At 34.5% G+C, this 17,226-nt stretch overlaps 3 protein-coding genes across 4 annotated transcripts in view; all 3 read right to left on the bottom strand.

Annotated features, from left to right (window-relative positions):
- LOC134232410 (uncharacterized) overlaps positions 1 to 3,105 on the bottom strand; it is a 5,127-nt gene extending 2,022 nt beyond the window's left edge. Inside the window, exon 1 of the mRNA XM_062714358.1 lies at positions 1,496 to 3,105. Coding sequence (XP_062570342.1) covers positions 1,512 to 3,029 — 1,518 coding nt within the window. The 5' untranslated portion in view covers positions 3,030 to 3,105 and the 3' untranslated portion in view covers positions 1,496 to 1,511. The remainder of the gene's footprint in view (positions 1 to 1,495) is intronic.
- The window catches only part of LOC134232438 (DNA topoisomerase 3-beta-1-like), a 16,672-nt gene extending 9,176 nt beyond the window's left edge, over positions 1 to 7,496 (bottom strand). The window contains exons 1-5 of the mRNA XM_062714404.1: positions 7,181 to 7,496; positions 6,923 to 7,000; positions 6,065 to 6,178; positions 3,908 to 4,075; positions 3,465 to 3,599 (exon numbers count right to left, since the gene is read on the bottom strand). Of these exons, the coding sequence (XP_062570388.1) occupies positions 3,465 to 3,599; positions 3,908 to 4,075; positions 6,065 to 6,178; positions 6,923 to 7,000; positions 7,181 to 7,420 (735 nt within the window). The 5' untranslated portion in view covers positions 7,421 to 7,496. The remainder of the gene's footprint in view (positions 1 to 3,464; positions 3,600 to 3,907; positions 4,076 to 6,064; positions 6,179 to 6,922; positions 7,001 to 7,180) is intronic.
- A 1,644-nt stretch (positions 7,497 to 9,140) lies between these two features.
- On the bottom strand, positions 9,141 to 16,754 carry LOC134232414 (uridine phosphorylase 2-like). 2 transcript variants are annotated; one of them, XM_062714363.1, is made up of 8 exons: positions 16,681 to 16,754; positions 15,213 to 15,348; positions 14,705 to 14,866; positions 13,777 to 13,897; positions 11,131 to 11,201; positions 10,653 to 10,788; positions 10,147 to 10,293; positions 9,141 to 9,556 (listed from the first exon to the last, which is right to left on the bottom strand). In XM_062714363.1, the coding sequence occupies exons 2-8, from the start codon at positions 15,345 to 15,347 to the stop codon at positions 9,414 to 9,416; spliced, it is 915 nt and encodes a 304-aa protein (XP_062570347.1). In that variant the 5' UTR covers position 15,348; positions 16,681 to 16,754; the 3' UTR covers positions 9,141 to 9,413. The 2 variants fall into 2 exon arrangements, with proteins under 2 accessions (XP_062570347.1, XP_062570346.1); XM_062714362.1 differs by lacking the exon at positions 16,681 to 16,754 and adding an exon at positions 16,425 to 16,647.
- Positions 16,755 to 17,226: the final 472 nt, after the last annotated feature.

The following is a 17,226-nucleotide window of genomic DNA, read 5'->3' on the forward strand; positions in this document are numbered from 1 at the left end:
TTCAACATCCATTCTGTTTGTCTGATCTTGACCCTGCTCAAATGGTCTGCCAGAATATTTGATTTTCCTGCTATGTGAGCAGCTTTCAACTTGATATTGTGACCTATTGCCCAGTTCCACAAATCCCATGTCTGATAACAAAGACGTGGAGATTTGGTTCCTCCCTGTTTGTTGATGTATTGAACCACTGTCGTATTGTCGCATCTGATCAAAACTGTTCTGTTTTGTACTTGTTTTTGAAAATGTTTCAGAGTTAAAAACACTGCTTCCATCTCTAGACAATTGATATGAAGACCTTTGTGACAACTGTCCCAATGTCCTTGAACTATTTGATTGTTTAGGTGAGCCCCCCACCCTGTCAAGGATGCATCTGTGGTTATGGTCACCCCAATTTCTTCCAGTTGCAAAGATCTGCCCCTGGAAATGTTCACTGAATATAACCACCATTGTAGGTGTTGTATTAGATGTGGTGTAATAGGGACTATTTTCTCCAAATCTAGAGAGCTTGGTTTCCAAAAACTTAGTAGATGTAACTGAGCAGGTCTCATGTAAAGACGAGCATTTGGAATAAGATCTATGCATGAGGCTACTATTCCCAACCATTGTAGAAAATCTTTGGCTGTTTTCTGACCCTGCATTAACATTTTGGTTGATTGTACCAATTTTATCAATCTGTCTTGAGATGGAAGTACTATTTTTTGTCTGAATAAAAACAAAGCTCCCAGGTATACAATTTCCTGAGTGGGTTCTAGACAAGACTTCTCTTTGTTGATTATGAAACCTAGTGAAACCAATAGATTTAGGCACTTCTGTCGATCTTGATATAACATTTCTCTTGATTGGTTTACTATTAACCAATCGTCTAGGTAAACTACTAGACGAATATTGTGTGTTCTCAAATATGCTGCTACTACAGACACCATTTTGGTGAAAACTCGAGGTGCTGATGTTGGGCCGAAACACATTGTTTTCCATTGATAACACTGGTTTTCTACACAAAATCTTAGAAATTTCCGATGTTTTGAAAATATTGGAATGTGTAGATATGCATCTGTTAAATCGATTGAAATTGCCCAATCGTTTGGTTTCACTAGATTCAACACTTTGTTTAAAGTGTCCATTTTGAAATGTTGCTTCTTGAGATACTGGTTGAGGGGTCTCAAATTTATGATGGGTCTCATTTTGCCACCCTTTTTGGGGACAAGGAAAAATGTACTGTAAAAACCTGTTTGACTCTCCTGATTTGAGACAGGTTCTATTGCATTTTTTTCTAATAAATCTTCTACCTCTTTTAACAAACAATGTTTTTGTATTTGAGGGATTGTTGTTTTCTTTATCCCTAAAAACTGGGGTTTTTGAAGAAATTCTAGTTTGTAACCCTCGTTGATTATTGATAATACCCAACTGTCTTGAGTTACAAGATTCCAGTATTTTCTACAAAATGTTTGAGACGACCCCCAACTGGTATCTCGGGAAGCATTGCAATTTTGGTTACCTGTTCTAATCTCCAGTCATTTATTAGATTTCTTTGGGATCCGAAAGGAGCCAATTCTGTCTACTGTAGCAGATGTAGACGTATTTCTCGAATTGTCCTCTCTTGGTTTGTAGTCATAAGACCGTCTTGAGTAATTGGGTCTCTGAGTAGCTGTTCTGTAACTGTTATTCAAAACAGTAGTAGTTCTGGGTTTTTTAAAATTTCCAGAGTTTTCAGCAGAATTTTCTGAAAATTTGCGTTTCTGATTTTTTTCATTCCATTCTGGAATTAAATCCTTAAGAGAATCTTTCTGCTCTTTCCTTTCTTTTAGTTTCTCTTCTAATTTCTTGCCAAAGACGCCATCTTCTGAAAGAGGCAGGCAAATAATTTTGCTATGAATATCCTTCAAGGTATATAATCCAGAGTCTTGTGCTGCAGTTTTCCTTCTTATAAGATGGTGAAAAGCCCCTGCTCTCCCCATTTGATCTAGTGCCTTGGTAGACATGGAGAAAATGTCTTTAATTGCTTGAACTGTGTCCGCATCTTGACAAGTTATAGAATCTAACAACGTTCCTAAAGCTTGCTGCATGTAGCTTAATGAAATAATACCCATACGGGCAGCCATCTGTCCCTGATATGCCAAAGTTTCAATACTTTTGTACGGCTGGGAAATTAAATGTTTACTTTTCCCCCAACCTTTGGTTTTATTTCCGTGTTTTTTTCTTAACATTGGTTCTAAAATGTCATCTAGCCCTGGAACTTGTAGAAATGCTGCCGAGTTTGGATGAACAGGGAAACATTGTCTATATTCATCTCTATAAGCAGACAAGCATTCAGGATCAGTAATTCTCCATGACTTTTTCAAGATCTCCTCTTGTGTTTTGTCTAAAACTAATCCAGTTTTTTCTTCCTCTGAAGACGAAACATTGCCAAAAATATCAGTTAGAGTTTTTGTATGCTCGTCACTTTTATTGATCAAGTTCTGAAATCTATTGTTGTTGTTGCTGTCCAACTTATGTTGATTGTTATCAGAATCATGGGCAGTAATAGATTCCTCTTGAACTGAGGATTCGTTATCACCCAATAGCTCACGTACTTCTCTGACACTTGGAGCTAATGATATCATATCGTCCATTTCAGGCACACTTAATGTCCCTTCAATTTGGACTTCACTTTCCAAAGGTATAATCGGACGCATTCCAGATGAATCGTCTACATTTGATACCATGGGCTCAGGTCTCCGCGTGGATAAACCACCGGTATCCTGATCCGCTAACGAATTATGAGACACGTTTGTCTCGTGTACATTATGAGAAGCTGTATTCTCTAAAACACTGCTGGACAAAGTTTGAATACTTTCTCTTAAAAAATTCATCATAGTGTCTAACCTTTCGTTGACTCTGTTTTCTAATTGTTCCATTTTCTCGTTAGCTTTGCTGGAGGATTTCCTACCGGACCGCGGTTTTTTTCCTTTGGCCTCCATTACTGACTGTAAATTCTGGAATTCCGAGCCCGAATTTAATTCGTCGTTCGAAATAAAACTGGCTTCTTCCATACTTAAACTAAGAGCATGAGAGAGTATCTAAACCAATACCGTATACAAATACAAAGTATTTGTATCACTCTGTGGCTGAGAAATCTCTGCCAAAAAAGTATGAACGTTCTGTTGCACGCCGGAAGATGAACTGACTTGGGCAAGCACCTGAGATGTGATCTCGGTCTTATAAGTGTTTGAATCTTATTCTTTTAAACGCTTGCCCGCGAGTTATGAACGTTAATAAGGGGAAGATATCCTAATGTATATTTATGACTGGTAAGTATAACGAACGAAATAAAATCAAGACAAATACAGGTATTTCTACGAGGGAAAATAAATTCCAAAGACCCCCTCCCCTAATCTTTGTTTGCAGGTGTATATACCAGTAATTAGGGTTAATAAGAACTGATCATTCAGTAGAATGTATTTATTTAAGTGTAAGTGGGAACTTACCTTGACTTGAATGACCCAGTAAGGTTCTGGTTTAAATGACTGTATTTTATCGTGTCTGTCCACACAGAAGCCCAGGGTGGGGGTCTGACAGGGACCATAAGATATCAGGGTGCTGTCCAAGTCCCCATACTTCCCCTGAAAATCAGTTTAAATTAGGTCAATAAAATTAAACTTTGCTTATAATTGAAAACAAAATGAAAAGCATGTCAATGCCTTTATTCAGTGATGGCGGACTTCACAAGTAAATTGTACTCTGTCTTTGTTTGTTACAGTACAATTCATGGTCTCTATTTGTAAACAGTTCATTCTATGACTGCAAACACTTAAAAAAAACCTTCAGCACTCATTCAGGTTTGCAGTACTGGGTATACAACCTTAATGTGTTAAATTTTGAGTGCACAAACAGAACTTCACATACAGAGAGTATGAAAAAATTGCCAAACCTGGAAATACTTTGTCTGATAGCGAGTGAAGGCACATCCTATTCTGAGGTCTAACTCTTGTCTGGCATCCACAGACAGTGCCTCGTTCTTGTTGGGAGTGATCAGTTTAGACATGGCACTTTTAATATCCTTGTCTGTGATGGCACTAAACTTTGCTCTGTACACTGCCTAAAAAGGAAAAATAATAACTATTTATAACATCAGCATAAAAGTATTAATTATGTTACAGTATTAGATTTATTAATTTATTTAATAAATCTATATTATATTTCATGTTTTTAATTTGTACATAAATGTATTGATATGGTCACCCAGGTAGAACAGGTAGTACCTGTACTTAATTTTTATTGCCTCGGGGTATGAAGGTTCTGATTGGTTGGAAGTATACATGGTTTTCATTGGTTTGAACATTGTAAGGTTGTGTTTTATTGGTTTACTTATTTTTTCCCTCCAAAAGTTGTTGTTTTTATGGTCATTCTTTGTCCAGTGTTTGAGTAGAGAGGGCCATAATTATAGTTTTGCTTATTCAGACTTTTGACATTGACAAAGACGCTATTTCTCTCTATTAAGGTAAGCTAATATTTATATACTAATTCTAATATGATTTCTAATATTTGATTTAACTGTAAAGTCTGTAATTTTGCCAAAGTTAATTCCATAGCACTTTCAAGGTCAGAATCTGATTGAGAGATTAGTATTTAAGAGTAACTGTTTTATTGATGCAGATTGTAGTTTTTATTTAAATAAATATGTAGATATTTTTATGATGATGAGTTTACTTATGTAAACTATGATAATTTGTAGTTATATGATCTGGACCATGTGAGCCATATCATTGTCACTATAGTGAATGGGAGACGCTCGATCCCATGGATTGGTAGGATATTATTGTTTTATATATTTTATGATTATCCTGAAATAGTAAGGTCTGTGTAGACACTATTGTAAAATATAGATCAGTTTTGTTGTATAAAGATTTTATGATTTTTTAAAGAGTATAATATTGAAAGGGAGTATTCGTGTATTTGATGTGTAATTCGTGTGAAGAGTTACCTCCCTTTATGCTGCGTATCTGTTAACCGCAGATTGTAATAACTATCTTGATACAGATATGTTAGAATATTTTATGCTATGTATCTATTATTTGTTATTATAAATTTCAGGGCATTTTCCTTTATCCTGTTTCCTATTTTCCATTTCTGTGTTCATCTGTATGTGAATAAATGGAGATGGAACCCTGAAACGGACTTACTTATACTTCTATTATAACTAAGAAACCGTTACAATTACATTACATATAAAACAAGAGATGTTTGTAAAACACTTATGCCCCCCTTCCCCCAAATTGGAATTTTTCCAAGTCCAAAAGGGAATAACTCTGTCAAAAATTTTTCCAACACAGAACTTCACCTAGATATTTATCTGATTAATCTGTATATTAAATTTCATTTCAGTATGTGCAACTGTTGCAAAGAAAATGAACGGAAACTGCAAATAATTGGAATTTTTCTGAGTCCAAGGGGCATAACTCTATTAAAAATGGTGGGATCATACCCAACACAGATCTTAACCTAGATATTTATTTGATAAATCTGTATATCAAATTTCATCTCAGTATGTGCAACGGTTGCAAAGAAAATGAACGGAAACTGCAAATAATTGGAATTTTTCTGAGTCCAAGGGGCATAACTCTATTAAAAATGGTGGGATCATACCCAACACAGAACTTGACCTAGATATTTATCTGATTAATCTGTATATTAAATTTCATTTCAGTATGTGCAACGGTTGCAAAGAAAATGAACGGAAACTGCAAATAATTGGAATTTTTCTAAGTCCAAGGGGCATAACTGTCAAAATCGGTGCGACCTTACCCAAAACAGAACTTGACCTAGATATTAATGTGATAAATCTGTATACCACATTTCATTTCAGTATGTACAACGGTTGCTAAGAAAATGAACGGAAACCAAGTGGACCGACAGACCGACAGACCTACCGACCGACCGACCGACAGACAGCAGCAAAGCAATATGCCCTCCCTTCTTCGAAGGGGGGCATAAAAATTAAAATTGGAACCTATGTAACATATGAGTATTATGACATTTAAAGACATATTCAAGTGAAATTAATATAATTATTACAAACCCCCTTTACCTGTCCTGACACTCTGTTCATGCTTGCTTTGACACAGTCTATCACCTCAAAACAAATGTTTTCTCCTTCTTTATCACAATCAAGCCATAAAACCAAGTAATCAGAGCCTCTCGCCTAATGAATAGAACATCTTAAAAATCAAATCATGCACTTCATAAAAGACAAATTTGGGTAACACGAATCACCGGAATGCCCCGTAATCACCGAAATGCCCCTAAAAATCACCGAAATTCCCAACAAAATCACCGAAATGCCCTAACATATGTTTTTACATGATGTTTTTCATAAAAATTAATGCCTAATTATTTCAGTAAAGCATAACTGACGGTAAAATTAATTATTTTCATGTTTTGTGCTTAAAGCGTATCATACTTCAAAGGGCGATAACTCGATTTTGGTGATGAACTTCGATGTTTTTAGAAATCAAGAATATACGTAAATAATATTACAAACAGAATTTTCATTGATATGAAAAATATGACTTTATGTTTAGAATATATTTAAAAAGAAAAATAAAAATTAAAAAAAGACTATTTTGGCATGTGCATTTAATCAGTGAGAGTTGTCTTTCTTAGATATTATAACATGCACAATCTTCTGTCCAAATAAGAATACTTACGCTAAAATTATGAAATTTTTATTCTGTATCTAAGCTCTAGAACAGTTAAAATCATCAATATTTATAATTTTTTTGTTTATATATTACAAAATAAGGGGCATTTCGGCGGCATTTCGGTGATTTCTTGGGGCATTTCGGTGATTACGGGGCATTCCGGTGATTCGTAGTACCGGACAAATTTTGTTTTGGAAAAAATATCTCTGCATCAAAGTGAAATAGGATTTAAAATGCATATGTACCTCTTTTTCTAAGAAACTTGGCATGCGTAACTTTTCTGTTGCCTCTTTCTTCGTAGTTGGTGCAGTAAATAATTCTACCTGTATAAAAGACACAGAATGATGAACATCTGTTCGACTTAAGAGATCTTCTTAGTATTGTAGGATAACTCATCACTCTTACCCTTGTGAAGTTTTCTTCATTTCTCCCCCCCCCCCCAAAAAAAAAAATTGATCCACTCTTCATCAAGATTAAAATTCTTTAATTTGTATGATACATACAGGGTCAACTCTATCCCAGCTGTTGTACTTTCCAATAAAGTCCAGACCAAACACATGTCCACACACCGATGTCACTTTGTATGAAACCGATTCCCCTGTCGGGGGAAACTTTCCCTTGTACTCGTGAATTGAACAAGCCCCATTAAACCCCTTTCTGGTACTCATCTGACCTCCAGATAAAATCTTTGCGATGGACTGGGCCAAAGACGGTTTTTCTGCAACCATGAAAACCGTCTTCATGATGCACTTTCTTTTCTGACCAACCGTCAGAAGATGCCCGATTTCAGTCTGAGGAAATTCGAGATGCGTTCGTTCAACTTAGTAGATAACTCGTACTAAAATGTCTCCGATGTATAAAAAAATAAAAAGGGAAAATATATTGCTAAAAATTATATGTGTAAATATATCGGAATATTTTCAGTTTACTTATGAGGAAATGAAATATGTTGCTATTTATGTCTCCAATAATTAACACATGGGCCATAAAAATAACTGTTACAGTTTCTCCATCGATTTTTTTTAAAAACAAATAGGCCTAACCTTTGACTAATTAAAAATATATGAAAAAGACATGATAATTCATGTTTATTTTGAAGCATCCTCAGATAAATTAAATTTCTTTATGATCTTAATTGTGTTAAGGTGAGACCACAATAGGCAATCAATGTTCCATATTGGAATACTCATGGAAAAATCTGTTAATATGTAGAACAGCAGAGCGCCATAGTGTCACATTTGAGCATTGTGGACTATAGGCCTCTTGTAAATGTATAAATATATCACTGATTTGTGTTGAACATCTGGCCTCAAAAACTTAACTATATATGTCAAAATTAACAACACAGTTTATTGCTGAAAGATCTGTTCTTTATTATCTAATGCTGTAAATATTAGCATCAAAGCAGGAACTAAAACAATGTATTGTAAGTAAAAACTAATGCTTGTAATCAGCATGGCTCATTAAATAAACATGATTTTTTTTTTAAAAATCCATATTAGTATTGATAGTGTACGTTTTGGTGTAAAACATAACACTGAAATTTTAATGTGAAACTTAAAATTAAAAAAAAAAATTGTTTACAAAGGATCATCTTTTTAATTACATGTAAATGTTTTAAAAATATTACATTTGATTAAAGCATAATAAATTATGTTTTAATTATAAAGGAGATACATTTACATGACAGAAAACCCTCTATTGCACAAAGTTTAACTCAATGATAACCACTATTACAAGTAAAACACAGATTCTTAAAGACAGAAAAAAGAAAAAGGAAATACTTCACCTCTCTGTATATCAGTTTAACAATAACGCTCAATTAATTCCAATGACTACATACTGAGGTAAGTTGTATTGTTTGTGTATTTCTTTTACCTGAGGTTAAAAAAATTCAATACCAGTAAGAAACATTTTTTTCTCCTTTTTTAATTATCATTTTAGTGAACCTCTAAAATGCTAAATGAAAATTTGTTGAAATTTACATCCATTTTGATTATACATGTATCTATTGTAAATGAGATTACCACCGGTATGATGTACATTTGAATTTTAATGTTCTCTGTAAATTAAAATGCTTTCTATGTGTATTTCTAATTAATTTCACCACACACTGGATTTTTTTTTATGGCAACAACACATCTTCAATCTCTAGAAAATTCTACCAGCTACATGTATTTCTTGACTTAAACTTGGGCCACTTATCAGACTTGTATACCCTAAACTCAGAGACAAGAAGGTATAAACCCACCATTTATATTTTTTAAAATGGCTTCATGTAAATCTAATTAATCTATGATGAAGCATATTAAAACTGTGAAATAAAAAGTAACAATTTCAAAAACATATAAGACAACAAATAGAATTAATCTAAAATGTTCACATATCAAATTTTTCTAAATAAACAAATGTACAAAAAGTGAAAATAAATGCAAAAAAAAAAATCCCAAAATCTTCCCTAAGATTTGTACAAATAGTACCAACACTCAAAAAGAGAATAAATACTCAAAATAACATCAACAACATTGTAAAGAAAGTAAATTTTTTTTTGATTAACATTTTATGATATGATTGAGAATTGCTATAGCAGTTTTGATTTTAAAGCTTAGAACAATGTTTCTAATTCAGTACCAACATAATTCTATTGTATGTACTATGTTAGGAAATCCAATTCTTTACTTCTGTAATAATTTCAAATTTGATGACCACAGTAGAAGTATATCAAAATTGGTTTCATCAATTTGTAATTCCCAGTTTCTTTTTGATAAATGCGGACATAATTCTTTGAGGACGCTGTTGCCATTCCTCCATAATTTCATGTGGGGTGGAGATTTGGTCACCTTTCAATCTATCAAGAAGTGTCACACAAAGCACAGCACCTACAAACATACAGACACAACTGAGCATTAATTATGTACAGTTAAACACAGTTAAATTAAAATTTTAAAAATTCTTGCTTAGAACCATTTCCAGCTTAGTTTGGACTTTCAGTAAGGAGTGGCATTCTCGGCACTACATGTTTACGCCTGTCAAATGGCAAATAGATTCTCATTGGTTAAGAAATTAATAACATCAGGAACTTTAAATTGTTGTTGACAACGATGAGACAACTTAAGCTCCACCTCTTTGCCGGACGAGACAATGTTATTGGTTATTTGATACACTAATTTGCATTTACCCGAATTTCTATCCCATGTATATTTCAACAGTGAAGGAAAGCTGTGTAAATTTCAGAAGCTAATTATGTAATGTCGAGAATGCCACATCTTACTGAAAGTCCAAACTAAGCTGGAAATGGTTCTATTACATGTAATGCATGTTTGGGGTTGTCTTTAATCAAACGACTGTTCAATATATGGCACAAAAAGTTACTCAGTTAAAAAAAATGCCTGGATACAGTGAGGCATTAGCTTATCTCGACTTCCTTGAAGTGAGATAAAATATTGAAAATGAGCTAAAACATTCTTACTTTTGACACCTGCCCTGTGGCACATGGCAGCAAAACACAATGATTCCATTTCAATATTGGCAATCCCCTTTCCGTGAGCTCGCTTGAGAAAGTTCATCTTGTCCTCCTCAGTGAAGTCACAAAATGCTCCATCCAACCTGCCCTGACCTTGAAAAGTAAAAAGAAAATACTCAAAATGAGTATCCAAAAAATGGTATGGCTGTTTATTTTGTTGTAAACAGTACATTTTAAGGCTATGGAAGATCTTAGTCCTTAGTCATTAAAGTGTTTATGAAATGCATTGTTCCGACAATGTCAAAGTTTTTGTTTCTGTTTAGTTGGCATATCTATACTGAGTTTTAGCAAAGAAATCTCAGTCTTTTACATTAATACATGCAGTTGTTTATAAAGTTTGCAAATGGCTATGTATTACCATCAATGTCCTAGATAATGTAACATATAATGTAGATACATGTAAGTAGATACATGTAATCATAATGTTATCCATGAAATACAATGTATATTACCTTCATAGAAGTCATATGTGCACATTGTTTTCCCTAGCACTGTCTCACATCCTATAGATTTAGCTACATCTAAGAGCTCATTGTTTAGCACTGGACAGAGAAAAGCAGGGAACTGATTAATCAATCCCAGAATTGCCTGCAATCAAATTACATGTATGTCAAACAAACTGCTAAAATGTTCATTTTTTTTTCTTTTTATAATGTACAAATACATGTCATAAACATGCAGATTTGGTATTATCTTTTGTGACTCTAAAGATTTAAAAAAAAATATTTTGAAAGAAAAATTTATTTTTACGATTTCTCAGTTAGAAACATCTCTCCTTAAAAGAGCATATTATATATTCCAATTATGCAAGCCAAAATTAAATTTGTTTGGATCTAAAAAGTATTTATGAAGAGAAACTCAGTTTTAGTCCTTTGCTTCAGGAGAGCTAAAACTGATTGTCCCTTAGTATTCTGAACAGTAAGTACATACCACTTCCATATATGGTCGTAGAAGGCCGTCTACAGCAGCCTCAGATATAACAACAGTTCCAGGATCCAGGCCTGAAAATGAATGATAAATTTATAAGTTCAGCAAGGTACACTTATAGCAAACATGCTTGAAAGGAATTGGGACTTACAGTGAATTCAATGTGATTTTCATTCCCTTCGACTTTAAAATACTAAATGTGTACTTAAAAAGCGGGCTTCATATCTTAGTAGCTTAAGGGCAAAAAATGACGCACTTATTCATGAATACCACTAAGAAATCCTTTATTAATACTATATATGGCATGGACATGTGTAGCACTAGTTCATGATTATGCCAAAAACTCCATATCTTTTGATTGTGCTTAATTTTGAATAGTTACACCAAATTTTGTGCATATACAGTATTTTGTGATATTTATAGATATAACAAATTATGGTCAAAATATAAAATAAATTTATGGTGTGTTGCATATTGATATAACGTATAAGTAGAATTTTTAGTGAGGATTTAATTTGGGCATTATTAGCTAGGGTGCTGTGATTGCTAAAATTGAATATCGCTAAAAATTAATTGCGTTTTATTTGTAATGGCCTCTTTAGTGAGCTTTTTAATATCCCTAAAATTTCTTCTCGCTAAAAATTAAATACCCATTTTAAAGGACAAATCGGCGAAATCGCTAAATTTGCGTCTCGATAAAATTTCAACTTATACGGTATTACAGTTAACCTAAAAGACTTTTGACACTTCATCCTGCTAAATAATTCCCTGTTTAATTCCTAACAATTTTTTTTTAAAGCTAAGAGTCCTCTCAATAGGGAAGAAATTGTTATACTGTGAAATCACTTATTTTCATGGGGGTTTAATTTTTGTGTTTTCAAGGCCATGAAGTGTAAAATTTGATATATATTACTACTTAAACATTTTCCATCCACGAAATAAAGTCCCCACAAACCAAGATTTTTTCCTCAAACCTCAAAAAATTAACCCCATGAAAATATGTGAACTTACAGTATGCATCGATTAAAACTCTCTAAAGCAAAACATAAATGTGTTTAAAAAATTATAACAAGAGGCCCATGGGCCTTATAGGTCACCTGAGTATCATGTAACAACTTTCCAACAATTGAATTTGATTCGTGTTTTAAACCAGATGCCATGAAATTCACACTTTTAAAAGAGGCACCATTGCTTATCATAACTATACACTTAGCATGCTTACTTTGGTTACATAATACCCAGAGGTAGATCAGAGTAACAAAGAGAAAAAGCACTTCCACTTTATCAGTTGTGCACCCCACCCCACAGGAACCACTGACCCAAAAATTTTGGAAATTTTTTTTCATCATGTTGTTGATTAATACCAAAGTGCAGATTTCAAATTATTAAACTATTTTCAGACTATGTCCCCCCCCCCCCCCCCAAGTATCTCTGTCCCAGGGGTCCGGAAATTATTTACCATTTTGGAAGAGACAGCTTTCTTTGTCATAAATATGTACTAAGATCATTGGAATAATACCCAGGAGCAAAGGAGCAATTTTTCAAAGAATTCATGTGTTTTTACTATGTAAACATTAGAGCCCTGCCCTAACACAAGAAGCCCTGACCCAGGGGCCCTGAATTCACAAATCTCAAAGAGGCATCCTTCCTCCTCATAACTATGTACACAGTACATTGGTTTAATACCCTGGTGCAGAAAAGAAGATTTTTAATGAATTTATACAGTTTCACTATATAATTAGTAGAGCCCCACCCTAACACCAGAACCCCAAACCCGGGGGCCATGAGATTCACAATTTTGGAAGAGACAGCCTTATTCGACATAACTATTTATTTGGTTAGTTTATTTAATACTCAGGAGCAGAGAAGATTTTCAAAGAAATAATTCCTTTTCACTGTATAATCTATATAGCCCCGCCCTAGCACTAGAACCCCTAACAATAGGGTCATGAAATTCACAATTTTGGAAGAGACAGCCTTATTCATCATAACTATGCACTTGGTTAGTTTATTTAATGTCCAGGAGCAGAGGAGAAGAATTTCAAAGAATTAATGCATTTTCACTATACAATCTATATAACCCCGCCCTAGCACTAGAACCTCTAAACCTGGGGCCATGAAATTCAAAATTTTGGAAGAGGCGGTCTTTTTCAACTTAACTATGCACTTGATTAGTTTAGTTAATGCCCAAGAGCATAGAAGAAGAATTTCAAAGAATTTATGCATTTTTACTATATAATCTATTTAGCCCCGCCCTAGCACTAGAACCCCTGACCCTGGGGCCATGAATTTCACAACTTTATTAGAGGACTCAATGCTGATTTCAATCATATCAACAGTTTGACTGCTTGATGTCCAGGAGTAAGGAAGAAGATTTTTAAAGATTGCATTAATTTTAGTGGTTTTGACCCCACCCCTCAGGCCCCAGGGGGGGCAGGGACCATGAAATTCACAATTTTTGTTCCCCTTCACCAATGGATGCTATATGCCAAAATTGGTTGAAATTGGTTCAGTGGTTTCAGAGAAGAAGCTGAAAATGTTAAAATGTTAACGAACGACGACGGACGAAAACGGATAGGTCACCTGAGTTTACTCAGGTGACCTAAAAACTTGAACTTTCATTAAATTTCCTGAATTATAAAATCCTACCCAGTCCCCCACTCGTTCCAAGTCTGAAGAAGATGACCTCAGCGGGGTCACATCCTGCATGATTCAGCAGTTTTAGAATTTCATGGATCAGGATAGACAGAGAAGGGATTCCCATACCATGCTAAAATATAATATACATGTAGATATTAAAATAGTTCACATACATAAATCTGGTCATACTGTAACAGAAACAATTTACTGCCTCTGCTGGGGATTGAACCTGGGGCCTCTGGCTTGCCAGTCCAGTGCTCTACCAATTGAGCTAAAGGGTTAACCCACTATCCCAAGCTAGTAGGATGCCATGTATCTTACTCTACCACACTGTCCCCCTCCAGAGAATGAGATGTCCTCATCTCTTTTGGAGTGCCGATCCCTGTGGGGCAAAGTTCTGGGGGCAATCACTCTCACCCACCAGAGAACACCCGGGTCTGTCCCAATGTGGGCGCCAAATGTAACAGAGAGTCAGAGACAATTTTGTGCCTCTGCTTGGGATTGAACCCGGGGCCTCTGGCTTGCCAGTCCAGTGCTCTACCAATTGAGCTAAAGGGTTAACCCACTAGCCCAATCTAGTAGGATGCCGTTTATCTAACACTACCACAATAAATGTACATAACTTAAATTCACACAACTACCGGGTATTTATGATTGCTAGAAATCTTAGTCCAAGACATTTATGCTTAAAGTAATTTTACCATTCATAAAAAAAATATGCAGATTTATGTTTCTTGATAAATTGAGTTAATTTGTTCTACATTGGTGAAAACTTTTAATTAAATCAGGCAAAAATTGTATCATACAAATTTTAACAAATGCTATAGGAGGACAAACCAATAAATGAACAGTAGACAAATGCTATCCTTCTGATCGACAATCAGACGAGCTAAAAGTGATGCTGTGTTTCGATCTGACAGCAAAGTGATCCACTTACACTGACTGAGAGGACGGGGCCCACTTTATACAACACATATCTATCTGACCCTCTAGATATATTCTCTAAGGTTTGACCAGCAACCATCTTATACTTCAGTTCATCCACCATGTAAAACGCAAACGCTTTCATACGACTGGGTGATCCTCCAAAGCAAACAAACTGAAAGAACAAAATTAACATTAAATGAAACACAGAAATTCATTTGTTTGAAGTAGTCAGTCCTGCTGAAACAATTTAAGGTTCACTGACCCTCTGATAAGGTAGATAACTATTACTGTGATTGATGTCTGTTTATTTCAATCCTTACAAAATCATCAATAAAAATCAAAGTTTGCCCTCTAAGGTGTGGTGAAAATATTCATTTTTCAATTATAACTAAGTCAGATTTCTTTTCGATAATCATTACATGTATCAATAAAGCAGACACTTGGCTAGTGGTCAGAGAAATGAACCTTAATACAAAAACATAAAAGCTTGAGCTAAACATGGAGTAAATTCTACTTACCCTGACATCCTTAAACATGTCTTTTAAATCATGATGCTCTGTATCCAGTGCCAAATGATAAAGATAGTCCTCCTTCATGGCTGCCAGGTTGACATTCCTTACAAAGCTAGGCTTGGGACTTGGAGGAGGTTCCATACTGAAACCATTTCATACATGAATTTAAACATCAAGGAACAATTTGATTAAAAATTACAATGTTTTCCAATTCAGAGTATGATGTTCCATGGACATTTTATTAGTATATTTTTCTGGAATTAGGGACAGAAAGTGTCCCAGGCAAAAAAATGAAGCAAAAAGATTTCATTACAGAATCTAGAGAGGATGCATCTGAATTAGTATAAAAAGTCATGCTGACAGATAGTGAATGCCAAATCACTGACATGATGAGTGATGGTAAATTGCCACATCATTGATAAACAGACATGCAATTGCTGAGAAACAAGTTTGTCAACAGAGCAGGACATTTTTTATAATCACAAATTAGCAGTGCATATGTAATAACTCTAGATAAAATTTATGCATTTTTTAAAAAACAAAATGCAACAATCGCAAATAAATTTTGGTCTGGCCTCAGAGAGACACCAGACCAAAATTCAAAATCTTAGGTCTTCTTTAAAATAATTAGGTTTGCTAGCCCTTAAGCTAGTTCCCATTGTTGGAAATCCACAGCCAATCTCCCATATCCTTATTCAGAACAGTCAGTAAGCATATGCAAGATTCGGCGTGGGTTTCTGGCGACAAAGAGAGGGCTACCAACCAATAATTTAATGATGGCCTTGCGGAGATTACTTGTTTCATAGCTTTAATTGTTTGTGTCAATTAACTTTACTAGTCAATCATCTAGATTTATTTGATGTTTGACCCACACTATGTACAAAACACGGGGAGCTATCTGTAATTAGGTTAGGAGGAAAAAGTTAAATAGTCAATCAGAATGAAAGGGAGGGGAGGATACTGACCTCTAGAACTAAGCTAAATTGAACAGGAGGAACTAAGGGGAGTGAGAGGGGATAAATGACTGAAATGAGTATGTAAAAGGGCTTAAATTTTAAACCAAGTCCAGTGTTTAGGAATGTTGTTAGAGGTTGATGAATTGAGGATTCGGGATATTATAGTACATGTAAGTGATTAGAATTCTTTGTGTTTAATGAATCAAGGATTACACCACCCTTTATAAAACTGATTAAATAAAAAAAATATTCAACATCTTACTTTGTTAAATCCATGTCACTTTGATCCATGGCTTAAAGTTCCACAGATATAAGGTCGTTGAAAGTAGAAGGATTGTCACAGAGCATGCAAATAAAATCACTATACAGAAAATCAATGAACTATACAGTAACTGAGCAGCACTTCCGAGGCAATTAGGGATAGAAAACAAGCAAAAAGATCAGGTAAATCACACAGTGTGTGAACAATCTAACTCTTAGGAAAAACTCCTGTTAAACTGCACTTCCTTGAAACCCACCTTAAAGGCTTAATCAATATTATATTATGTACGAGGGAAAATGATAATTTATGCGTACACTCTACTTTCGTTTTCGAAAAACAAGCCACAAAATCGGAAACAGATCGGAAATTGGATATCCGTAAAAACATTTATCTCTTGCCATAAACATACTCAGATGATCCAGTGTGAGAATAATTATTTCTTTCGGTCAAATACAGTTTTTAAATATCAGAGCATAGCCAGTTTGTTTGTGTACGTGTTTGTATGGGATGGAAAGGAGTGGGGGGGGGGGGGGTCATTTGTTAATCTTTATATAGGCAAATTGTTATGGTATGGCAATATCATCATGAAAGATAAAAGTTCTTTCACTCAATTTAATTTTTTTTTCAGATAATCTGTTTTAAATAATAAAGGAGATGGGTGAACTTAGCGTGCAAAAAACCCACAAGCTTCAGATATATAAAAATCATATTCAAATTGTGGATTTAGTATTTAGAGAAAAGTTATAATTCTCATCATTGATTTTTATGTAATCATGAGAAACAAAAAGTTTTGAGGAAAATT

Source organism: Saccostrea cucullata, unplaced genomic scaffold (genome assembly GCF_032062105.1).
Source record: "Saccostrea cucullata isolate Sc308-1 unplaced genomic scaffold, CSIRO_AGI_Scuc_v1 ctg21, whole genome shotgun sequence".
NCBI lineage: Eukaryota > Metazoa > Mollusca > Bivalvia > Ostreida > Ostreidae > Saccostrea > Saccostrea cuccullata.